At 39.8% G+C, this 25,376-nt stretch overlaps 1 protein-coding gene across 1 annotated transcript in view; it reads right to left on the minus strand.

Annotated features, from left to right (window-relative positions):
* Positions 1 to 23,190, minus strand: part of hk2 (hexokinase 2) — a 48,425-nt gene extending 25,235 nt beyond the window's left edge. The window contains exons 1-7 of the mRNA XM_074669869.1: positions 22,857 to 23,190; positions 18,269 to 18,431; positions 15,854 to 16,002; positions 15,528 to 15,647; positions 7,370 to 7,465; positions 3,560 to 3,659; positions 1,245 to 1,428 (exon numbers count right to left, since the gene is read on the minus strand). Of these exons, the coding sequence (XP_074525970.1) occupies positions 1,245 to 1,428; positions 3,560 to 3,659; positions 7,370 to 7,465; positions 15,528 to 15,647; positions 15,854 to 16,002; positions 18,269 to 18,431; positions 22,857 to 22,919 (875 nt within the window). The 5' untranslated portion in view covers positions 22,920 to 23,190. The remainder of the gene's footprint in view (positions 1 to 1,244; positions 1,429 to 3,559; positions 3,660 to 7,369; positions 7,466 to 15,527; positions 15,648 to 15,853; positions 16,003 to 18,268; positions 18,432 to 22,856) is intronic.
* Positions 23,191 to 25,376: the final 2,186 nt, after the last annotated feature.

Here is a 25,376-nt window from a genome sequence, read left to right on the forward strand (position 1 = left end):
AAGCTTTTGTCTGCTCAGACTTTTAGTTAAGTTTGAAATAGATGTTCTCGTTCTATTTATCTGAATTACTTATATTATGTTCTTCAGTACATCTGGCACTTTTAACCCTTGATGAAAAACATAAACCATGTCTAAAATAACCTTCTGACATCTTCGCAACTCACTTATGAGTCTAAGCTTGACAAAATAGTTGTTTGATCTATATCCTGATCGATATTCAATATCGACTGATAAAAAAAAATAGGGTAAAAGGATTTTTTCTCACATCACCCAGCCCTACTTAGAAGCAAAGAAGTTTAATTGAGACTGAAAAATACTACTGACTACCTGACACATCTGTGTATACACAGTCAAAAGGGATGAATCAAACATACTCCTAACACAAGAGGAAAGCCACCTGTCTGCTTTGAGTTGATATCATACATGTACCGTATTTTCTGCACTAAAAGGCGCACCTAAAAGCCTTCACTTTTCTCAAAAGCTGACAGTGCGCCTTATAATCCAATGCACCTTATATATGGATCAATATTGATTAACCATGGCTACCATGTTCAGGGGGCGTCACCAAAGTAACAGAGGAATTCTGCTAAGTGCTAATGTTAACCCGCAGGCTGGCCCAGGCTTCTTCTCTTGTTATTTATTAGAGCAATACAGCGCTCCCCCAAAGGTCTGGCATGTGAACTGATCTCTGGAAACTGTTTTTGTGGACAGCAGAAACGGCTTTGTCTTTACAGCGCACGGCAAAGAAAATAGTTGGATAGGAAAATGTGCGGCTCCGTGTGGATGTAGCCTGAGTTTGACTGACTTATTGACCCTTTTGTTGACATTCCCTTTAGCGCAGCTCTATCTAGTAGATGCATAACGCAACCCCAGCCACTACTGTAGCTTCTATTCTATGCGCCTTATAATGCGGTGCGCCCTATATATGAAAACAGTTTTCAAATAGGCCATTCATTGAAGGTGCGCCTTATACTCCGATGCATCTTATAGTGCAGAAAATACGGTAAGAAGAGCATAATGTTAACCAGCAAGAACAAAATGTGAAGAGAAAATTACCCAAACCAGTCATGAGAAAAGATGTAAATCCAACAGGAACTGTGAACAGTAAACTAATAACATGAACAGAGGTTAAAGAGGGTTTCACCCACAAATGAGTTTTTACAAATGTAACCATGGAATTTACAGATACCTTAGTCGTGTGAAGCTTATTTTGTACCTTGTCAGACAATCTCAAAGCTACTTACAGCTGCTTTCCAGGGTTTAAAGAGCCGGCATCTATTTCGCGATCAATGTCAGTGCGCAGATCCTCCAGGGCGCCATCATCTCCAAAAGCACCCCATTCTGTATTCACACACATTCGGCCCTCATCACCATCCAGCAGCTCAAGATTCCTCATCTGCTCCATGTAACAGGCGTTCGTCCCAGTTCCTTCAGGGAGAGGATTGAAGACTGAAAATTACAGTGTTTCACAGCCAGATAAAAGCATATGTAACAAAAGCATTTCTGTAATGTCGATCATTTATGTCTGAGTCAAAAGGACATGCTGCCACCTTCTTCCTGAAGATAACAATCGAAATTAAACTAAGAAAGAAATTCTTGCCTGTCTGCTCTTTCGTTTTAGATATTTCAGCTCTGGTTGGTGCTATTAACAAGTATTTTCCTGCCTGTTTGTGTCCAATCAGTCAACTTTGAATTTAAAGAGAAGCTGTAATCCACATCTGCACTGACATGGATAAATAATTTCCTATGATAAACATCCTGCTTTTATAAAATGTTACTCGAAAACCCTTAAAGCTGAAAGTCAGCCTGCCTGACGGCTTTGTGGTGATCTGGGATCAATCAAAGCTTTAGCCTCTAAAGCCTGGTTTATAGGGATGCAGGATATTATCGGCACAATATGGGTATTGGCTGATAAAAGCTTAAAAACATGTTTATTGGTATCGGCAGATACGAAAACTTCTGCCAATAGTCACAGCCAATAAGGTGCTATTCAGTTAGGATTATTATTATTTTCCATCTGAAAAATAAGCTCCTTAAATAAAATGTAGCACTTCATTTATTTGCACTGCAGAGCTCTGTGTCTGTCATCAGGTTGTTACAGTAGCTCTAAAATAATCAAATGCAACTTGGTTATGTTTAAAAATGCATTGTACATTTAAAGTTCATGTGATCTAAAGAAATTATTTGTCTGTATTTCAATACTGAATGTCTTGAGTTTGAAAAAAATAATACATTTCTTATTTATGGTAAAATCAAATGTTTTTGTCTTGTTTTATGTGTGTTTCTTAAACAAATAAGATCGTCACAATAAGAGTAACATATAAATTCAAGTACAGGATAGACTTAGCTTTCTTACAGTGACAAAAAACAAAAAACTTGTGATTATCGGTATCGGCCTAAAGGGGTTTCGATATATCCGCATATCGGATATCGGCAAAAATCCAATATCGTGCATCCCTACTGGTTTATACTTCTTTGTCTTGTAGATGGTGTAGCCTACACCATAGGTCAGAGAAGCCCTTTTGTTGGACCCAGAAGCCTATGCATGTAGCCTGACATGCACCCAAATGTTCCTTCCTGTTGAAACGATGCAGACTTAAGCTGCTCAGCAGGATCACGCATCCTGTATTAGCTTTATGACCTTTAGGAATTGTTTCTTTTCCATTTCTGAATTCTAAGTCCAATCATCAGCTTTAAAGATGTAAGCGATGACTTTACATCACTGTCCATCAATGTTGCCATGTTGCTGACAACAGTTGTTGAATTGAGAGAGTGAAAATAACCAGGAGCCAACAGGAGTTACAAAGAAAAGAAACAGTTAATGGGCTGTATTTATTTGACCCTAAACCTCTGTACACTCAAAGACCTTTAAAATTTAGTCACATTCCCTCATTCACACATTCGCACACTGATGGCAGACTACTGTGTAAACACTCATTATCACACTGACTGCACAGCACCAGAGGGAATTCTAGGCTAAGTGGCTTGCCTGAGGACACTTGGGCTTCTTCCAATTGACTGACAACCAACCCAACCATTCAGCCACAGTCTCAGTTGATGGTCTGAATCAAAACTTAATTATGAAGAAACAACTTATTGATAAATTGATTTCTTCAATCAGCTCCAGGCACAAGGGCTCAGAGAATAATTGGAGGCTGTGAAAAATGTATGTATAATTTTTGGTGGCCATTGTGTCCACTGATCTCAAATGGACTAAAAAAAGACATAAAAAAAAAGAAGTTAACTGGCAACGCAGGCTAATGTTTTTTCTAACTCAGTAATTTTAGAAAAAATCTGGACAACGAATTTACCCAATCTAAGGCAGAGCTCAGCTGATTGACAGGCAGGCGCCTTGTAGCTGTCAGAGTGGAGGCTCAAAGCCCGTCCTATTTCTAATATTGCCCCCTCTGATGATTTGCTTTAAAACTGTTTCAGAAACAGACAAACAACACAGACCATACATTACACTGGTCATGGTATTAACATGATCTCAAACTGGCTGGTTGGAGGGGATTTGTTGTCCGTGAGGTCTGTATCCATTCGTCCACACTTGACTTACCCACAATGAGTCCAATTTCACAGAGATGATCATCATAGCCACAGGTCATCATGGTTCCCACAGTGTCATTGATCACAGCTAAGATGTCGATATCAAAGTCCTGAAGAAAGACATTATTGTTGACACAAGATGAGGCGTGAAAAACATGGAACTTCTCATTTAGCTGAGCTTCGATGAGAAATTTTGCACACAGTATTTCAACCATTACATCAAATTTTTTAAGTCACTACACGTGTTAGTCTCAAGCAAGTTAAAAAGCATGATATGAATCTGAACACAATAAAAAACAGGCATTGTTTTGAATGCAAGATTTTTCAGAAAATTGCTGAGGAGAGGAAATAACTAATAGGGACTAACCCTTATATTTCTTTCTCCACAAGTCTGATTTGTCATGTGTGAATAATTTGTTGAGTAAGGAGTTGCAAATTTTCTATGTACTGGATCCCCGCACAGATAATGCTACTGAAGAATTTTCAAGAAACATTAACCCCTGGATCTCTGGTTCATCACTGAAATACTGCTGAACCCTTCAAAAAGTTTCAAGATTCACTCGATGTTATTTGAATATCTCTATTGTTGATGGGCTTTAGGTTTGAAGCTGGAAGGTTAAAAGATACACTGCCTGGCCAAAAAAAAAGTCGCCACCATAAAATAAAGCCACACACTCCAATATTTGTTGAACTGCCTTTAGCTTTGATTACGGCATGCATTCGCTGTGGCATTGTCTTAACAAGCCTCTGCGAAGTCACAAGATTTATTTCCATCCAGTGTTGCATTAATCTTTCACCAGGATCTTGCATTGATGATGGTAGAGTCTCACCGCTGTGCAAAGCCTTCTCCAGCACATCCCAAAGACTCTCAATGGCGTTAAGGTCTGGACTCTGTGGAGGCTAATCCATGTGTGAAAATGATGTCTCATGCTTCCTGAACCACTCTTTCACAAACTGAGACCGATGAATCCTGGTATTGTCATCTTGGAATATGGCCGTGCCATCAGGGAAGAAAAAAACATTGATGGAATAACCTGGTCATTCAGTATCTTCAGGTGGTCAGCTGACCTCATCCTTTGAGCACAGACTGTTGCTGAACTTAGACCTGACCAACTGCAGCAACCCCAGATCATAGCACTGCCCCCACAGGCTTGGACAGTAGGCACTAGACATGCTGGGTGATCACTTCATCTGCCTCTCTTCTTACTCTGATGGCCCATCACTCTGGAACAGGGTCAATCTGGACTCATCAGACCACATGACCTTCTACCATTGCTCCAGAATCCAGTCTTTATGCTCCCTAGCAAACTGACGCTTTTTTTCTGGTTAGTCTCACTGATTAGTGGTTTTCTACACGGCTGTTCAGCCCCAATCCCTTGAGTTCTCTTCACATTGTGTGGGGAAATGCTCTTACTTTAACTGTTAAACATAGCCCTGAGTTCTACTGTTGTTTTTCTTTGATTTGATTTTACCAAGCATTTCAGTGATCTTCGATCACGATCACCCCGCGATTTCTTCGGGCCATATTTCTTCCTGGGAGACAAAGGGTCCCCACTATCCTTCCTGTTTTTAATAATGCGTTGGACAGTTTTAACCCAATTTTAGTAGTTTCTGCAATCTCCTTAGATGTTACCTCTGATTGATGAATGCCAATGATGTGACCCTTCTCAAACAGACTACCATCTTTTCCACCACCACGGATGTGTCTTTCCACAGGGATGTTAAAGAAATGAGAAGCAACTCGTTGCACCAGTTGGGGTAAAATAGCTTGTTGCCAGCCAAAAGATAATCACCCATGCAGTAATTATCCAATATGAGGCTCGTACCTATTTGCTGAGTTAAATCCAGGTGGCCACTTTTTTTTTTGGCAAGGCAGTGTGTCTGATCACCACCGAGCTTCCCACGTCAGCTCTTTAAATGTGGTTGAGGAAAAAAAAAGTGAACGCAAACACAAAGCATACACTAATCTAGTATGGGACAGATGAAATCCTGCATTGCTGTACAGCTGGATTCATTTCAGAGTGATTGTGGTTGTGTATCAAGCTGCAGCGCCATGGGCACCCAGGGCTGTCATCAGCTGGAAGGTCACTGACAATCAATAAAAGCTGTGAATCCCAGATGTTCTTCATATGTCAGGAGCTGAAAGGAAAAAGCTTTTTTTGTCAGGTTAAGGGACTGACTAGAAAATACACCCATCGTTTGAAGATGACAGATATGAGCAGTGTGCAGCAGATCATTTATTTTTTTCATTTTTGAATTATCAAATACAACTGTGCTGGGTCAGCTGTCAACATATGGCTCATTTAGATTCAGTGACGCACGTTCTAGGTCGAATCAGTCAGGAGCAGTAAGTGTGAACAAAGCCTTTCACTCCCTTTGCTATACCTGCTCTTTCTATAGAAATTGAAGCGGCCTTGTTGGAAGCACAATGTGCTTTCTCTGACAGAAATGACAAAAACTGTTGATCATCTTCCTGATGGTGTAGCTGGCTTTGGCAGAGCACTAAGAGAAATCTTTGATTTCAATCTGTAATGCCGTCAGTTACAAACAGTGTAACTAAAAAGACAAATTTTTAACTCCCACATGGACCCTGAGTGAATTTAACCTTTAATCAATTTTTCTTGAAACTTGTGTAATTTTTTCACTTTGAATGCAACTCCAAAGAATGAAAAAGTTCAACTGTACTGAACTGTCATAAAATGAATTATTTAACAGTCATATTGTTCACCATGAACTTGGCAGGCCGGGATTCACTTCAACTAACATCAGGTGGCAGGCCGTATGACCCCTGCTCAACATGTTGTGCTCAATGTCGCAAATGCATACATACTTCAACCAATCATAGCTTGACTGTGGGTTTACTTTAGCTTCGCTCTTTGCCAAAAATGGAGGGTAGAGCTTGGTTCTGTTAGATCACAAGTTATCTTAAGTGTCCTTTTTTCTCTCAGGGCTAGAATAGGCATTCTTCTTAAAGGGACAGTGGGGAGTTTCTAATTGATCTTGAAAAAGTCTCACTTCCAGGTGTATGCATGATTGTAATCCACAACTTAAAATGACATTATCATCGCCACAATGGGTTATTTTTACATCATATTTCTCAGCTCCCTAATCGGTTTGAATTGATTTACAATGAAGTCTGCTGGAAAGAAAAAAGACAGAAAAGCTAAAGAAAGCTAAACAGGACGGTGATAAAACTTGGCTAAAAGCTAAAACATGAGCTAAGCTCTTTGTTCATGCCAACCCACAGTCAGCAGTTATTCTGCAGTGGTCTGTTCAAACTTGAGAGTCTATCAATAAATGAAGAGTGAGGTTACGTTAGCTCTGCTTGGTAGATGACTGGCAGGACATAACCAGGATTTGCTTAAATTATAAGGTACGGACATGTTCTTCATAGAAACCGGGCTGTGAGTGCCGCTTAATACAGCTGTTGACTAAACTACGCTATAAACTGAGTTTACAAAGTTTGCTTGTTGTCATGTTTCAAAAACAGTGCTACACAACTTTCGGTAAACACATTACCTTGTTGTGTTTTAACTGGTAAAAAGTTGGCTTAACCAAAGAAAAGTAGTGTTGAGAAGAAGATCGGATGTCAATTCATTTTTTAAAACAAATGCACGCCTTGTCAATAGTCATGTCATATCCACAAAAGTGTGGACCAAGTGCTCATGGGAAGCAGGGTCCAGTCAGTTGGCAGTGTACACTTTTTAAAATATTTCTACACACTGTAGATACATGTCTCTGTGTCTTCAGAAGAAAAACAGGTTTGAGGTTATGGAAACATAGTTTCGCTTGATCACAAAACTGTAATTGAGATGCTTACCCCTCGTTTTGCAATGGCTTTCTTCAGGAGGGTGACCACATCGTTGCCCTCTACTCCACTTGCATGGAAGGCTTTGGTCCATGACATCAAAACACCCTACAAATACCACAACAAGGAAATGAATGAAAAGTTTTATTAAACTCAATCAGGGCGGTTGACCTGATAATGAAGATTATCACATAGCAATTTTGGAACCAGTGACTATCACAATGACAGACCAAAAAAGAAAGAAAGAAAGAAAGAAAGAAAGAAAGAAAGAAAGAAAGAAAGAAAGAAAGAAAGAAAGAAAGAAAGAAAGGAAAGAGTGTTGAGAATGAGGGACTGGCAGAAGGAAGCTTCCTCTTTAGGTGTGTGTTGTTAAGACAAACTTTCTGGTTCCTTTTTTTTTGTTTGTTTGTTAATTTATTTATTTGGGGGGTTAAGGTGCAGGAGAAGGTTTAGATGATTAGGCTGTGATGTTGTTTGCACCAGGGATTTACTGTATAAATTTAGATTAAATAGTTAAATTGCCAATATTTCTTCTTTCTTCAGACTTCAATTATCCAGTCAATTAAACAAACATCAAGTAAGTTGGCAGAGAAGATTTGACAAATTTTTCATACATGCAACCCACTTACTTAGCTTTGATGCTCATGCCACAGTAGTCCTTTCAAATATGGCTCTGTTTAAAGGGACACAAACTGGCTTAACCCACTATAAGATTTTTTTTCATGAAGGGTTATCATAACATAGAAATAATTTAGTTTATGAAACATTTGGACCAGCCGGCACCAACAACCATTTATCATCCAAAGTTTCTTGAATCAACTCTCTCCTCCATTACGATGCTCAGTTTGAAATTCAGCAGGAAGTCTTCACAGTGTCTACATGTCTAAATAAATGTGTGTGTGTGTGTGTGTGTGTGTGTGTGTGTGTGTGTGTGTGTGTGTGTGTGTGTGTGTGTGTGTGTGTGTGTGTGTGTGTGTGTTAAAGCTGGGCAATACGAAAGAAAATCCTATTAAGATAACTGAGTTGTGAAGACGTCAGAAGGTTATTTTAGACATGGTTTATTTTTTTTCATGAAGGGTTGTCATAACATAGAAATAATTTAGTTTCTGAAACATTTGGACCAGCAGGCACCAACAACCATTTATCATCCAAAGTCTCTTGAATCAACTCTCTCCTCCATTACGATGCTCAGTTTGAAATTCAGCAGGAAGTCTTCACAGTGTCTACATGTCTAAATAAATGTGTGTGTGTGTGTGTGTGTGTGTGTGTGTGTGTGTGTGTGTGTGTGTGTGTGTGTGTGTGTGTGTGTGTGTGTGTGTGTGTGTGTGTTAAGGCTGGGCAATACGAAAGAAAATCCTATTAAGATAACTGAGTTGTGAAGACGTCAGAAGGTTATTTTAGACATGGTTTATTTTTTTGTCAGAGGTTGAAAGTGCCAGATGTACTGAAGAACATAAGACTTCAGTTAAATAAAACAGGAACACCTATTTTGGACTTAACTTAAAGAAGAGACAAACAGACCATTAACTCTGTTGAACAAATTCAATTAGATAAAAGCTTAATTCAGAAAATGAATCTTAATGCGTTCAAGTTTTCTGGGAGAGCAGAAACAAAGCTGACATGTAAACTCCCTTAATAAATGCCAAATGAATAAAATAAATATTATAATACGAAACCAATTCTCAAAATCTCTCATTCTTCCAGATTCTGTTTCTGTTTTTGTCGTAAGGTACGACACTGGGGAGAGCAAACTCAATAGACTGTTGCCTTTGCTGCATATGCCTTACTCAGGTTGTTTTCTGGTGGGTATCAGAGAGCAGAGACAGATTTTCTCCCAGGGGAACACTCATAGGGCCTGATCTACTAAGACTCCAAATAACATGCGCTAAATTGGACAAACTAAAAAAATTGCACGTTATAAGTGGGTGTGTTGCAGGTGCTTTACTAAGACTTTGTGCACAATTGATAACAGGAGCAAACTGCCCAATGAGAATGAATAAATGAGAATTTAGCCCATGCTGCCTTCTGCCACCATTGATAGTTTGGAGGAGCAGAGAGGCTGCAAAGAAAAATATAGCTGCATGCAGCAATGACAGGCCCGAGCCCCGCGGAAAATAGTCCGTATTGGGGCAATTCCCAAGTAGCCAAAGTGCAGCAAAATGTGCCTTAGCCAAGAGCTATGTGTATGGATGAGGTTTGGCCCTGGCAGCAAGCTTACATGGTACATTGGAATCCTAGTTGATATGATTATTATTTGGTTTCAAACCTGTCTCAGAAAGCCAGAGGATACTACCTCTTACACACACACACACTCAGGATCCCCGTGTCCAATAGGGGGAGCTGCATTATTACTGTGATGCATGTAAACAGCAGTGAGGAGTGGGAGTTACTTTATGTGTGTAAAATTGGGAGGGAATGTTAAAATGAAAGTATTAATATTGTCATGCAATTCCAGAGGGTGGCACTATTGCAGTAGCAGAGATTTGAGGTTATAGAAGTGTTAGGGGATGGACTTTCATGGTGTGTGTAAAGTTTGAAGGATATTAGACCTTAAATGACTGAGTTAGTACTACTTCCTGCTGTCTTTTGACATTAGCGAGGTGAAGCTAGTGGCATATACACAGCATTGACCTTCAGGACATGAGCTGATTTGTAATGCTTTATGAAGGCATGAGAGACATTTGAAAGAAGAATGAAAAAGAAAATGCCAAAAAATGAAGAAGCTATAAATGACAGAGGAAAAGACATGACTTCCTGTTAACAGTAAGGGGCGCTGTACTGTTAGCTGTAAAGAAGTATATGGATGCGTTGGGGATGGGACAGTTAACATGTGTGTGCATTTGGGGTCTGTTCCTACATTGTACAAGAGAGCTATTAAGAATTTCATGAAGCAGCAAATTGGTGAACTTTGGCGGCAATTTGTGGCCACGCCATACAAGATAATAAGAGTTGTATTCTAAGTTTTCATCTTCAATGTGTGTAGTTTCCACAAGGCAAATTTGGAGTGCATCAGATTGAAAAGCTGTGAGTAGTTCATTGAAATACATAGCCTGAAAACGTAATTTTGGCAATTTCAGGCCATTGCCATCAGGAGGCGTTGTGCTTTTGGGGGGGAATAGTGACATGGCTGCGTCCGGGGCTTAACACTGAACATGTGTGTTCATTTTGGTGCAGATCGGAGAAAGTTTAAAAAAGCCAAACTTTGAGCCCGTGTCCTAGCAAAACGGAAAACTATTCTACAAATTGTATGATAACTTTTAATCTTCAATGTGTTTAGTATACACATGCCAAGTTTGGAGTTGGTGTGACAAAAGCCCTAGGACTAGTTCGTTCAAATGCGTAGGCTACAAATCGTCAAAATCCAAAGTTTACGTGCTAATAGCGAAGTTCGTGTTGAGAATTCATGATAGTCATAATAGACTTTTTTGTTCATGTGGGCATGCTTGTTATACCCTCCAAATTTCAGGGCTGTACCTTAAAGTAGACCAAGGGGCTGCAGTTTTAAGCCCCTTGGGGGCGCGAGGGGGGATGGATTTTTGCACAGACACTGAAATCATAAATTTTTCGCCGAGTTTGAATTTTGTGGCTAGGTCATTTCACCTTTTTTTCAAGGCCAAGGCACGCAAAGTGGCATTATTTCGACGGAAACAAAGAAGACAGAAGAATAATCCTAACGGTTACAAGAGGGCTTCGCCCCCCTGATTCTCTGGGGCTCGGGCCCTAAAAATGAAGTTTGAAGCCATGGATTTAAAGAAATCAGGTGGGCTTGGTGCGTGATCCTTTGGTCTGTTACTTGCTGGGGGCCTCAGCATGGCGCGCTCCCTGTGGGGTGCTGTCCTGTGCAGGTTGCCGGTGGGGGCTATCCTGTTGCTTGGGCAGCGGTCTCCAAGGCCTCTCATGGCCTCGGGGCTACATGCCCACATCTTGCCCCACCTGGCCTGGCTGTGGTTCGGGGCTTCCCCTCTGGGGAGGGGTCTGGTCCAGGGGGAGCTGGCTCTTGGGAGGCTTTGGACCTCCGGCCTCCCTGCCGGGGTGGGGGTGGCTTGGGGCGGGGCGAACAGGGTGGTCGGGGAGGGCGGGTGCTATATGCAGGGGGGGCCGCTGCTCTGGGCCCTGGGTGCTGTCTTTGGTATCGGCAGGGAGGGAGGTCTGTGCCCCCTTGAGTCCTGGGGTTGTTCCTGGGCCTGGCGGTTTGGGGACTGTGTGGGGGGGGGCCCGGGTGCCCTGGTGGCCCGGGGGGCGCCCGTGGCTGTGTTTTACTTACTTCGGTATTTGGTGACCACCTCACACGCATGCAGATACTCAAGCTTCTGTTGAGACTAACTAAGAGATATGATAGATCCCGTCAGAGCATGCTGAGTCGGGTACTATTACACATCTTCTCACATCCTGTGATGCATGCCACTTCATCTCCTGTCCACGTAGGTCCACACTCCCCACACTATCAAGACCCCACATTTCTGGTGTCCCTGGTTTCGTACAACCTCTACTTCCTATACTGATTTGGCCCAGCACTTGAGCTGCTATCTTAGATTAACAATAGTTTGTCCTCCTTCTGTTTGTCTTGTCTCGTCCTGCCTGTCATTATTTCCCCTTCTTTCACACTGTGGTGTGGCATGGCATGGTCCCCTTCAGCTCACATCAGGGGTTAAATAAAGTTTAGAATGATGTAGAAGCCTACAGGGAGGGATGGTGATGGTCACTATAGCAGTTAATCATATTTACATCTCTCTGACTGCTAGAAAAAATATGCATTGGTCTTTTCAACGCTGTCATATGACACAGTGCTCAGCAGAAAAGATAATGCAGACAAGGGAAAAAAAACAAGAAAAAAAAAAAAAGAAATCAGAAGTATGGGTCACAGTATGGTTCACACACGAAGCAGCTGGTCAGTGCTGTGTCTGGGCTGACAATGACAGTCAATGCCGTGGAAACAATCAGGAGATCATTCAGTGGCAGTTGTCCTTCAACTGAGCCGCCAGTGAATAAAGAGGGAGGCCCAATGTTGGATGGATGAACGATGTGTCCAGCATTTTTATATCTGACAATCCAACTGTGTTGATACGCACACAGAAGATTCCCTCTCTCACTTGTCTTTCATTGCACATCCACACCACAATTTTAGAGAAGTTGGTCTATAACAGAATGATGGAACATCTACAGAAATGTAGCATTCTGTATGATCACCAGTATGGATTCAGGAAACATCATTCCACAGAAATGGCTATACTTCAACTGGTTGATTAAGTCCATCATGCCTTCAATAATAATGAATATGCCTTAGGATTTTTTCTTGATTTATCTAAAGCTTTCGATACCGTAAATTATGAGATATTATTACATAAGTTATCACACTATGGGTTTACAGGGACTACTTATACATGGTTTCACAATTATATTCATAACCGACAGCAATTTGTTACAGTTAATGGAAGATCATCAGAAAATGCCACTTTAACATGTGGAGTCCCCCAGGGATCCATACTAGGCCCACTATTATTTATTATTTATATTAATGACTTGGCTGCAGCTCTGTCCTCCATGTCTTCAATCCTTTTTGCTGATGACACAAATTTATTTATCTCACAAAATGATTTTTCTGTACTTATGGAAAAGGCTAATCATGTTTTAGAAAGTATTTCAAAATGGTTCAAATTAAATAAATTATCACTCAATATTAAAAAATCTAATTTTATTATATTTACATCAAAAAACAAGAAGTACTGTAAATCTAATGCTTGTCTATCCATTGGAAATAACCCCATCAATCAGGTCTCATCAACGACTTTCCTTGGAGTAATATCAATGAAAGGCTAACGTGGGATAAACACATTTCCCATGTATGTAATAAAATCTCAAAATCTATTGGCATTATTGGCAAATTCCATAGTTTGATTCTAGATAAATGTTTTCTAACTCAATATTATAGCTTAATTTACCCGTATATTACATATTGTCATGTAGTTTGGGGAGCTACTCATCATACTCATCTACAGAAACTCTGTATGCTACAAAAACAAGTTTGCAGGATTGCCACACATAGTAATTGGTCAGCTCATTCTAGCCCTCTCTTTAAACAACTAAACATCGTATCAATCTTGAATCTAAATAAATACCAAACCTGCAGTTTTATTTTCAAGCTCCTTCATCAGCCAGATTCATGTTCTACTCCCTGTAGAGCCATTTTTCAGTTTGACAGTGATGTGCATCAGCTTAGAACAAGACAGGCAAACCATCTTCATGTCCCAAAGTTTCATATTTCTTTCTGTCAGTTTTCTATCAGGTATAGGGGGGCCCAGCTATGGAACAGCTATATAGGAATCTCATCAAAATCGAACTTGTTAAATCATTTTAAACACAAGCTCAGAAACCATCTGATAAACTGAATTCACTTTTCTCTCTCCCCCACCCCACACACGCACACACACAATGCACACACACACATACATATTTTATTTTATTTATTTCCTTTCTTTTTATCTTATATGCATTGTTATTGTTGTTTCTTTGCCTTGCTGTATCATTTAAGTTGTATATTATGATTACTTTCTAAGGTGGGATTAAGCTCACAACCCCACAGGGTTTCTAAATCTCACCTGCACAAAGGATTTATGTTAATATTTCTAATTATGTTGTTCTTTTAAATGTGCAAATAAATAATAAATAAATAAATAAATAAATAAATAAATAAAAACCACAGCTGTTTGTGCGTAACGCTGTCAGTTTGCACCGGTCTTTCAAATGTGCTGAATATAGATGCAGAAACAGCGGACGTTGACAGTTTCAGGATTGATAGATTACTCTATGGGCACGAAATGATAATAATTGCATCTCCTCCTCCCTGAATTTTGCATGTTCAGATGATCTGTAAATATTCTGCATGTTCATGAAGGCAAACATGCTAAATGGACTGCACCTGCTATTTTGCTCATTTAACAGACACAATTTTTGGTGCACAGGGTTAGCAAGTCAGCTTTGCATGTGTTTTTATACATGCAAACCTTAAGTAGATCAGGTCAATAATCTCTGTAACCTCTGACTTACAAACATAACCATCAGCACATGTGCTGCTGCTGGCAGCTGCATATCTGTTGTGTGCCTCAATCAGACTTGGCATTGCTCCATTTGTCTATGTTTCCATAGACACGTTTTGCTAATCAGGAATTCTATTGAAATTATATATATATATATATATATATATATATATATATATATATATATATATATATATATATATATATATATATATATATATATATATATATATATATATATATTATATATATATATATATATTATATTGCCAAGGCCTATTGTGTGCGCGTGTGTGTGTGTCACTTGACAATATAGATACAGTAAGAGACAAAGCAGCAGATATGGTTCCTGGTACATGGACTGGACCAAGAGCTCTAATCATAGTGCTCTTATATACATGCCACAATGTCTCATACAGCTACAATCACACTCTGATGGCAGTGACTGCTATGTGAAGCATCCATCATCATCATCAATATTGACTGATGCCAGCCACACACCACTGGGCCGGTCATCAGACATGTTTAGTGTCTTACCAAAAGACAGTTGGTAATGTGGACAGCAGGCCTGGGATCAAGGAATCAAACAATGATCCTTTCTTCTGAGAGATGACCAAGTGTTACCCTAACGTACCTGACTGACTCATCCCCCTGATTATAAGCAATCACTGCTACTAGCTGAGAAACTCCATTCCATTTTCCAGGAACCCACTTTACTGTTCTCTCAGTGAGTGGCACCATTGTGACAAAATGAAGTGGACCTAGTATATGTCTTCTATTCTATATAAATATAACATTACCTAGAAAATGGTTAAAAATGAACCCCAGATGCAAGCACCAGTTCAACCGATGACAGAAATCTTGAATATAAATGTGGCGCATAGCAAAGACAGCCTGTAACTAGTTTATACGCTTGACATTAGACAATCTGTGATGTTTTCGAACAACGTCACTGGCTTCATGAGCTCATGGCACCAGTTTTATTATTTACTGGCAACTTGGAAACTTTTTTCAATTCTGTGTACTAAACTTAAAAAAAGGTGTGGACGTATTGCTTTGTAAAAAGCTTTGCCAGCCAATATCAAAACAAGAGATTTACATGAAAATATAAAGTTTGACTGAATGAAACCACTCACCTCATCTAACTTTGTCTGCTGACAGGGAAAAGAGAAGGTGAAACCCAGAGGGAGCCTTTTATTCTTTATTCCAAGCTTCTCCATGAAGTCGGCCAGACACTCAGCGATATGATCAAAAAGCTTCAGGGAAAACACAAGGAAGATTGATAAATTAATGACAAAACACTAATAAATTATTAGGGTTTACTTTCAGTTTTGTGCATGATAGTATGAGTGTATGCATGTTGCACTTCTTCTTCATACAGGAGCTGTGAAATCTCAGAGGAACGCAACAGCTGAAAAAAGTATCTCAGTGTCACTGCAGCGGTAATGTAAAACACTCTTACCTCTGTCCCACTGCCTCTCATCAGGTTTTCAGGAATGGCATAAATCTGATCTTCCATCTCCACCTCTTGTTTGTCATTGGCCCTAACTTTGACCAGGAGCACTCTGAAGTTAGACCCACCAAGGTCAAGGGCCAAAAATTCACCTTGTTCTAGGAAAATAATAAAAAACAAATGTTAACATTCAGTTTAATGAAGGTTCCTTCTGTTAAATTCTAAGGCAAACCCTCCTGCATTAACATGAATGATCAGTATAGCTTTCAGATAACTTATGTTTGCATGTACACTTCTTACTTTCTTGTCATATTTGTAAAATAATCAAATGCTGGAGTTATCAAAAACCTCAGGAAAAAATTATGCAACAATAGTAATGATAATAATAATAATTATTAATTGGTAATTATTGTTTCAGGTGATTTACTTATATATATGCTATTGGATGTCACAAATTTAATTAACGCGTTTACCAATATCAAATTGCCTCAAGAAATATCCTCAAATTCATTCTACCTGTTCTGGGAAAAGGTTTAGTAAGAGATTTGGCCAATAAACCAACTGGAACATTTTATGATGTGACATTTATTTTTTGTTGATTAAATCATCAATTAACATTTCCTGCTCTGTCTTATCCCAGCATGCTTTTTCCTTTTAATGTGTATGTACCTGAGGCGGAGGAGCAGAGGTACAGACAAAGTAAGAAAATAAATAGCTCATCTGTTTTTGGAAATCCAAACAAAATTTGGTTGGTTGACACCCTTTAATAATAATAATAATAATAACAATAATAATAATAATAATAATAATAATAATAATAATAATACATATCATTTATAGAGCTTTTTTAAAAACACTCAAAGACACTTTCAGAAAATAGAAACATCATATAAAACTAGAAAAGCACTCAGAGAGCGCAGACCTCCGCCAAGCATATTGTGATTATCACCAACACATTAGTCCTACTTTAATGTTATACTCCCTTTCAGCAGACTGTCTGCTACAATTTGGTGTTAGTTGCAGGTTTGTACAATAATTTGTTTCCTGACAACGTTAAAAATTATGATGACCCAGTACATATTTCATGTTGTGGATCTTAGTATCCAGAATATTGTCAGGATCTGGATCGTACTTCAACATCTGTCAGAAATTATTGTGACTTTGTCTTGTATTGTTTCACAAAGCAATCCGACCATTTATCGTGGAGTTATATACACATATGTTGAAAACGGCCCTACCTCACAATGATAAAGAATCCTTAAAAAAATCCTGGTGATCCGGATCACCTCCAAAATTCAATCACTTCTTCCTTATCCCACTTTAAACATTTCCTGAAAATTTCGTCAAGATCTGTTTGTAACTTTTTGAGTTGTGTTCTTCACAGACTAACAGTGAGACAGAAAAACTCTCCAAAAAACATAACCTTCATGTCAACAACACAATACTAAAACATGAAAAGAAAATTAAACATGAATGAGACAGCAAAACAAGAAACAAAACAGTATAGGCAGGCATACATTGAAAGCATCTTTTAAAAGGAGGGTTTAGTGGGTGTTTTGAACGAGGACAGGTTGAGACAGTTAGGAAAATAAAGTGGTATGGAATTCCAGAGGATGGGGGCGGCAGGGGGTGAAGTGATGGAGCAGGCTGGAGAGGTAGGAAGAGATCTGGTTATGGAGGAGGATTTTAAAATCAATTTGTTGTTTGATGAGAGCTAGGGGAGGTTTTTGAGGACAGCTGTGATGTGGTCTCGGGATTGTATGTGGGTGAGCTGGTGAGCAGTGGAGTGTTTTTTAAATGGAAAAGGGCAGTTTTGGTAAGTTGATTGATATGGTGTTCCAGAGTGAGATAGGAGTCAAGAATGGTACCAAGGTTGTGGATGTGTGAGGATGGGCTGAGGAAAACATTGTCAACTGAGAGCTTGAAGCTATTCGTGGTTGTGTTGAGGGATTTTGGGCCAATAATTAACAGATTTGATTTTTCACAATTGAGTTGGAGGTAGGTGACTTGCATCCAGGATTTAATTTCTGTGAGGCAGTTGGTCAGAGTGAAAAGGGGTGGAGCAGTGATGGAATTGGTGGAGATGTAAGGTTGGATATCGTCAGCGTAAAAGTGAAAGCAGAGAGCATGACGACGGATTAGTCATACTTTAGAAGTACATTGTGAAAGATGGGAACGTTTAGTCAAAGATGAGGAATATCATCTTCCATTTGTGGAGTATTTATTATCAAATATGTCTGTTGATTCAATGTCCTGTTAGTACAACTATTTTTTTTCCTGCTGAAGCACGTCTGGCAGACCACTAAATACAGAATCACAGATGGTTCTTACTAGTTTGTCTGTTCTGTGATGCTAAAAATAAAAAAAAACAGCAGGGCAAGAAGATGTCATCGAAGCAGAGGGAGGAGGAGATGTGCTCCTTACCTGTTCCGTCAGGAGTGGAGAGAACAAATGTGGGAAGCATCTTGACAGCAGCTGCATCGTTGGTGTCTCTGCACAGTCCTTTGTCCATCTCCCGTCGAAACCTTACCGACACGTCCATGATGGTCTCAACTGAGAGCTGAAGATGGGGCAAGTATCTGTTCACCTGAATGAGTTGAAAGAGGATAAATCATTAGGGGTGAAGGAGACTATGAATGAATTAATAAACACTACATGCATTTCAATTCTCAAGACTAAATTAACAGATCATTTTCATGCAAAGATTCTGCAGTACGGAAACAACTTGCATCTCAACAACTCTTTGAAGGGTGAGTGCAAACTATGGTATACAACTATAGACTGTATAAAAAATGGACGTAGTCTCGCCGACATCACCTGTCTGTTTCTGAAACAGAAAATGAAGCACATTGGCTATAGCGGCCATATTGGTAGTGGCAAGGGCTTCGCCTACAGCCATAGGGCGCCTGTTGGTCACGTGACCCTCAGCTGTGCCTCTTATTGGGGGAGCTCGGGATCTTAATATCCTCTGAACGGCCGAGTTAGAAAAAATTCACCCCCCCTACAGTGGGTGCCGGTAGTAAAATTAGCGACTCAGACAGGAGACTTTTTTTGAACCAGGCTGTAAATGGGTTAATTTCTGCTTTGAAAATGGATTTTCATGGCTTGGTGTGTATGTGACTTCCACTACTTCCAGAGCCAGCCTCAAGCGGACACTCGAGAAACAGCAGATTTTAGCACTTCAGCATTGTCTCATATTCTTAGACTGGAGGTTGCCGCTTGTATATAACCAATCTGGCTCACAGTTTGCATGGTAACAGACACTTGTTAAAGGCATTGTGCACCTGAAATGTAAACAAACATTTTTGTTTGCTTAAAAGCAGCTCAGTTTGCACTGCTGAGTGACACAGGCCTGTTCCTCGGGATATTGTTGGTCAAAAGTGAGCTGAAGTTGATGCAGCCTTGGAGTTCAGGGCTTTGACCCCTGAGAGTTTTTGTGCATAGTCGTCCTCCAGATTATTGGTACATCGAGGAAAATAACATTCTTTTTCATTTGTAAAAGCTACTACGTTAGTTAATTGGTGATTTAAAATAACATCTTCTCAGAAGAGTTTGAATAAAGGAAACCTGTTCAGGTCATTTTCCTTTTCTGGTCATCTGAGGGAGCTCAGTGAGAACCTTCATCAATGTCTTGTGAGTTCCCACAGTGAAGAAAAAGGTTACAAAGCTATTTTAAAGCAGTACAATGTCTCTATGACAACCGTCCACAGCATCAACGAGCACAAGAGGTTGAGCACTGTTAAAGTGAGTGTGGCAGGAAGAGTAAAGTGCCCTCCAAAATTGACAGGAAAATTTGTTGAGTGGTCACCAACATCCCTCAGACCATTACCAAGGCCCAAGTGACAATTGATACATAAGACTTCTAAACAAACATGACAAAGGGCCTTCATTTCTTTGAAAAAACTAACAAAAATTAACTTTGTATGAATAATTTTGAGGGAAGGTGTGTGTGGATTAGGGATAGGTACCGAATTAGGTACTTTTATAGGTACCGACCAATTTCTGTCAAAAGTACCGGGTATCGATTCACATAAAACCAAAAGATACCATGTTTAGGTACCTAAATGCATCCTTATGACTGTGAGGGAGTGGGAGAGTAGGTGATTTTCCATGCTGGACATGAACACAGCATTGCAAGGTTATATATTGAAAAATAAATTTGTTAAATTGAATTTTTTTTTTGTATGTCATTATTAAACAAATTGATATTTTTTACCACATAAACACAAAAAAGTGCCGAAACTTGGTACAATTGAGTACTGGTACCGATTGCCAGGTACCGGGCATCGGTACCGTATCGTTTCAGATGTGAAAGGTACCCATCCCTAGTGTGGACCCCAGGAAGAGTGGCTGCTGCTTCAGTGACGGCTACCAAATTTGCACCATATTTCTACTTATATACTTAATGAACAATGCCAACTTATTGGTGTCCCCGTTTGTAATCCTATACAGAATTTAGACATTAGAGGGGATGTGTTACTCATCAAAAGAGGAGAAAAAAACACAACATTCTACAATTCTACACTTTCATGTAGCAGATTCTTTTGTCTAAAGCAATGTACAACACAAGCAAGAATTTAGAACATAGGGAAAACCTTGGTGCGACAAAGTGTTTCAAGTTGTTTGCCTGCAGGTGCTGTAATCCAGTGCCAGAAAAAGTGTCGTTATTGTTTTTCCCTAACTAAAATAATGTAGCCACAGCTAACCATGACTAAAAATCAACCTCAACTGTATCATTCAACCTTGAACAACATTCAATGATCAATGCTACGTGTTCACAAAGAGCTGGGCCTAAGTGTTCCCTGAACAGACGAGTCGTCAGACATCTCTCAAAAGTAGAAAGGGACTGTGGATTGTATTGCTTTGGGTAATTCACTTCTAAATTTAATAAAAATTGATTTGAGCTGCTACTGGAAGCCGGTGAAGAGAGATTAACAGGGTGACGTGCTGTTTGAGGCTGGTTAAATACCAGACGTGCTGCTGCATTCTCGTTCATCTACAGAGGAATAAATGTATGCAGGGTGCAACATCTAGCATATGGTAATATACACTGTTCTCATTTACAATGACATTGAACGGAAAGAAATCCTGTACCAAAACTTGCAAAGTTAGTTACTACATCGTGTGGCACAATTTCACTAAACAATGCAGCCCCACTACATATTCATATCCACTTATGGAAACAGGTTAACGTGGTGAATTATGCAGTGAAGAGGGGCAAACTAACATAGAGGCTCATGGGACTAGTTTGGGTTGTGAAGTCAGCTTAAGTGGACAAATTAACGGGATTTTCAACTCTGAAGCAACTATGTCACATGTGCTCACAACATCCTGCAGCTGGCGATGATTAAGAAATGCAGGCATGACTTCATCAAACAGGAAGACACAACTGGGCAAACAACATAACCATCAATGTTAAGTTAACCATATTCAGATCAGTCTGCTGACTAGTGAACAAACAATGAAAAAGATGCAGATTACAGGACAGTTACAGGGGCATGTTGAGCCTGTGGTGAAGTTGATTAACCGGTTTCTAGAGGTATGTATCGGTTGACCATATTGCAAGGAGGCACACATTTCTATTTAGATGAGCCAAAGGAAGGCAGATATGCTCTGTTTACACACAAAACATTTTAGCAAACGAACAATCTTGCGACTACTACACACATTTTTCAAAAGACCACTCCACCACATACTTGACGTTTGTTGCAACAATTCCATTTATATGAGATCACACAGAGGCTCAAATCATGATCAGATGTGATTGAAGAAGATAAAACATGAGTAAAAATTACCAGTAGCTTGTCTTCTAAGTCACTTATTCTCTTGGCTCACATTAACTGACATGGTCATGAGCTCAGTTTATGACACTTCCCTCCTCCTTTGCTCCCTGTTAGTCCCCAACTACTACACTTTTATCAGTTTAACATTATATGATGAAAAAATTTTAGGTTTTTCAACCAGCATATGGAACATTCTGTGTGATACAACAGCTGGTGGTGAAATCTATATAAAAGGCAGCAAAATGAGTTTTATACTTCAATCTCTGTTCTGTTATTTGAAATTCAAGGAGTCCTTGCTCTGTAATGACAGCACAGCTTTGTTTACTGGTAGGTGATTCCCCAAACACAGCCTCCCCCATGGTAGGTAAGGCATAGGGTTACTTTGCGAGCATAGGAAGCAAGCAAAAGCGTTTTAAAAAAATGTACACATAAGGCAGGTGCTCTTAAGACACTAATTTACATTGTGTTCAGACTACAGTGTGCATGAAAGGAAACCTCAAGAGCCACACAGTGTTCTCACAAGCATTTACGTACTGATTATATACAGGCAGTAGAAGTTCAAGTTGTTTTGAATGAATGGTAAATCTTTGTAGGAAGTATCTGTAATAGCACCTGTCCACCACAAAAATGACAATATCAAAGAGGAACAAATAGCAGGTTATGCTTAACAGCAGGACAACAAGCAACTTCATTAAAATGAAAATATGGAAAGCGTACTGCGCCATAAATTAAACAGCATTAGAAAAAAAAAGAAAACAAATTAGGAGTAAACACTACGTGAAAGGATTAAATTTGCCCGAGTAACAGAAAAAGCAACACAACAGTTTGAAAGGCGCTGCTCGTCTGCCATTATGAGATGCATTAACAAGTCATTAAAGTAGCTCAGCCCTAGTTAGCTGGTTTTGTTTTCGTGATACAGACGGCATTTGACAGCCAGGCCCTTAATTCAAACTGATCAACAAGAGCTCGATCAATCATAACGCCTGTTAGAAACTGTGTGGGCAAACCTTTTACTTACGGTATCAAAAAGCTTTCATAGATCCCTCGTCTGGGTGACGTTAGAAATACAGCTGATTAATAGGAGTATTTCCACTCAAACGTATACGTGCTCCAGCCCAGGAACCGTGCAACCTGTTGACCCCGATTATCACTTTCTCACCAGAACATTACTCAGCACACTCTGAAAACTGCCCCGAACTAACTCCAAGCTTTTTACCTCCAAAACTTACTTTTTGTGTTTGGTCATCGTGGTTTTCCGAGCAGTAGTTAGCCAGTACACTCGGGGATAACATCTTGATGTAGTGATGTGTGGAAACTTTGTGTCCTCTTCGTCCTCCCGCGGAAAGCTAACACAATGGTTGACGAAAAAAACAGCTTTTAGGGTGTAAATTACGGGGACAGTTCGGTCCCTAAATAGATTATAGTCTTAAAATTGTCGAATTAGTACCAAAGTTAAACAGAAAGTCGCATTAACTTTTACTGCTTCCTGAAGTTGGCAGTTCTCTGACGTCATTCAACAATGATGGCGCTGATTGGCTGCAGAAAGGCGAGGCGACGAGATCCGCTTTGTCTGCGGACTGCAGAGCCCGGAGGACACTGAATGACTGACATGATGAAGCAGATTTGAAAAGCATGTCAAAAAAATGTTTTGATAACATTTGAAATGCTTTAAATCAGGGTCATTGTACCAGAAATACACACTATAGGGCAAAAGTTACAGAACATCCCGGTTTTTCCCGTAGGCCTATATTAAAATTGCAGTTCAAGACAAGCAGTGCACTGCCAGAGGTTAAAAAAGGTTGAGTTACTCAAAACTGAAAAATACTGTACATTTCATAATTGTGCAAAAAGGCCCATTGAAAACCCCAAAGGACTGTATGTGATCTTGGGAAACTCTCACAAGACTTATTGTGATCACAAAACACGGATTAGAGATGCTAATTTGACTGCATTGCCACCCTTTGGCCCAGAGTGTCACGCACACTGTTGTAAAGATGTAACTTTGAACAAAATGTGTGTTTGTTATGGACCAAATTTTCTTTGTACAACACAACTTTTTACCAGATACAAAGCAACAAGGTAAAGTATCAGTACAGTTCAGTAGAGCTGTTGTTTGACACATGACAACAAGCAAAAGTAAGTTTGTACCATGTATCAGTAGCGCTACTAGCAGCCTCTAAGAGGTATCCATGGGCTAACATGACAACAAGCAAACTGTTCGTATAGTAGTTTAGTAGCTGCCCAGATAGCATAAGTCTTTGGGCCGGATCAGTTTTAAAGCTTCCAGATCCGGCTGTAATGCACACACGGGCTAAACTGACTTACGAGATCTGGTCCGAAAGACGATAACACATGTAAAACGGCCTTTCAGTTTGTGAGTGCAAAACGGTTGTGGCCCGCACATGTAATACAGACCTCAACCGAAAGCGCCAAAAGCTGAGGTTAAATGACAATGTGCGTGACAAACCGGCTTCGGCCCGAATATGTTATACAGATCTTGAGCCGAAGGCGCCAAATACAGAGATCAAATCAGCTTGTGCGGCGCTGGTCGGATCTGGGCCAAATCACATTAAATCCGTAAATACAGCGATGAGGGCTGTACCATTATGATTACAGGGGCATCATTATTTAAAAAATGAAAATTAAATAAATGTGCCTATAAAAATGTCATACCAGGAACTCAAAGGTGATTTGGGTCAACAATAAGACAATACATGTTTTGTTAATTACTCTTTTTGGGTAAAAGAATCATTTTGACGAAGCTGGTTCTGTCCCAACGCAATGGACCACTCCCCCTCTCAACCGTAGTTCACGTCATTACCTGCTTCTGTCGGTTGCCTGTCACCCCCGCTACACCACAGACTGACAGAAACGGTAAGTGTCTCTCTTTATAGTGTTTGTAAAAGTAATAAACCTTAATGCTACTTACGTTTACAACTATGGAAACAAAGTTTATGTCAAGAAAGAGTGCGAGTATGACTCATAAATCAAAGCAAGTAGTAGCTCTGTTGGTTGATAAGCTAGCTAGCTAGGACGTTCTCCCTGGTCAGTTATTTTATAGCTAATCAACCTCGGCTTACGCTTATGCAGAGCTCCAGAGTGATGCCTATTAGGTCGCATATGCTACCAAATTTGCGAGTTAAAACTCGACAAGGTCGCAGCAGTGCGACTTGCGGAGAAAATAGAAAAACAACCCACACTGAATTACCGCATAACCACTACGAAGAGGCTCAACAGGGTTGTGTTAATTTAACTTTCACTTTCCCGTTAATAAATGTGTCTTCTGTGTTACAAAACGAGGGCTTTACTAAACCCAGGGCTAGGACAATGGGGACAACAGAGGACTTGATGGCTAACTGTGAAATAGATTCATGATCTGACGTCTGACCAGTTACGCTGATTGCCGCGCAATCATCCACTCCGTCGCAGACTGATCACTCACATGTCAACAACACACTGACCTCAGTTAAAGTGCAGCCACAGCGAGTGTGTGTGACTTATGTGTATCAATAATACTGTATGTGCCACTTGCTGGTTCTTTAAAGTTGTGTTTAAATCACTACTGAAATTTTTGAATAAATGAATAATTGTGTATATTAATTGTGATTTCAATATCACTTAAAATAATCGGGATTCTTATTTTTACCATAATCGCTCAGCCCTACAATAGACAGTAAGTCCATTATTGATAGAACACATTTCTCTCTTTCTGTTGACCCTCTCAGTCACTGTCCCCCGAAGTGAAATAA

This window comes from Halichoeres trimaculatus, unplaced genomic scaffold (assembly GCF_033239565.1).
Source record: "Halichoeres trimaculatus isolate MK-OKI-2021-1 unplaced genomic scaffold, fHalTri1.1 fHalTri1_scaffold_5, whole genome shotgun sequence".
NCBI lineage: Eukaryota > Metazoa > Chordata > Actinopteri > Labriformes > Labridae > Halichoeres > Halichoeres trimaculatus.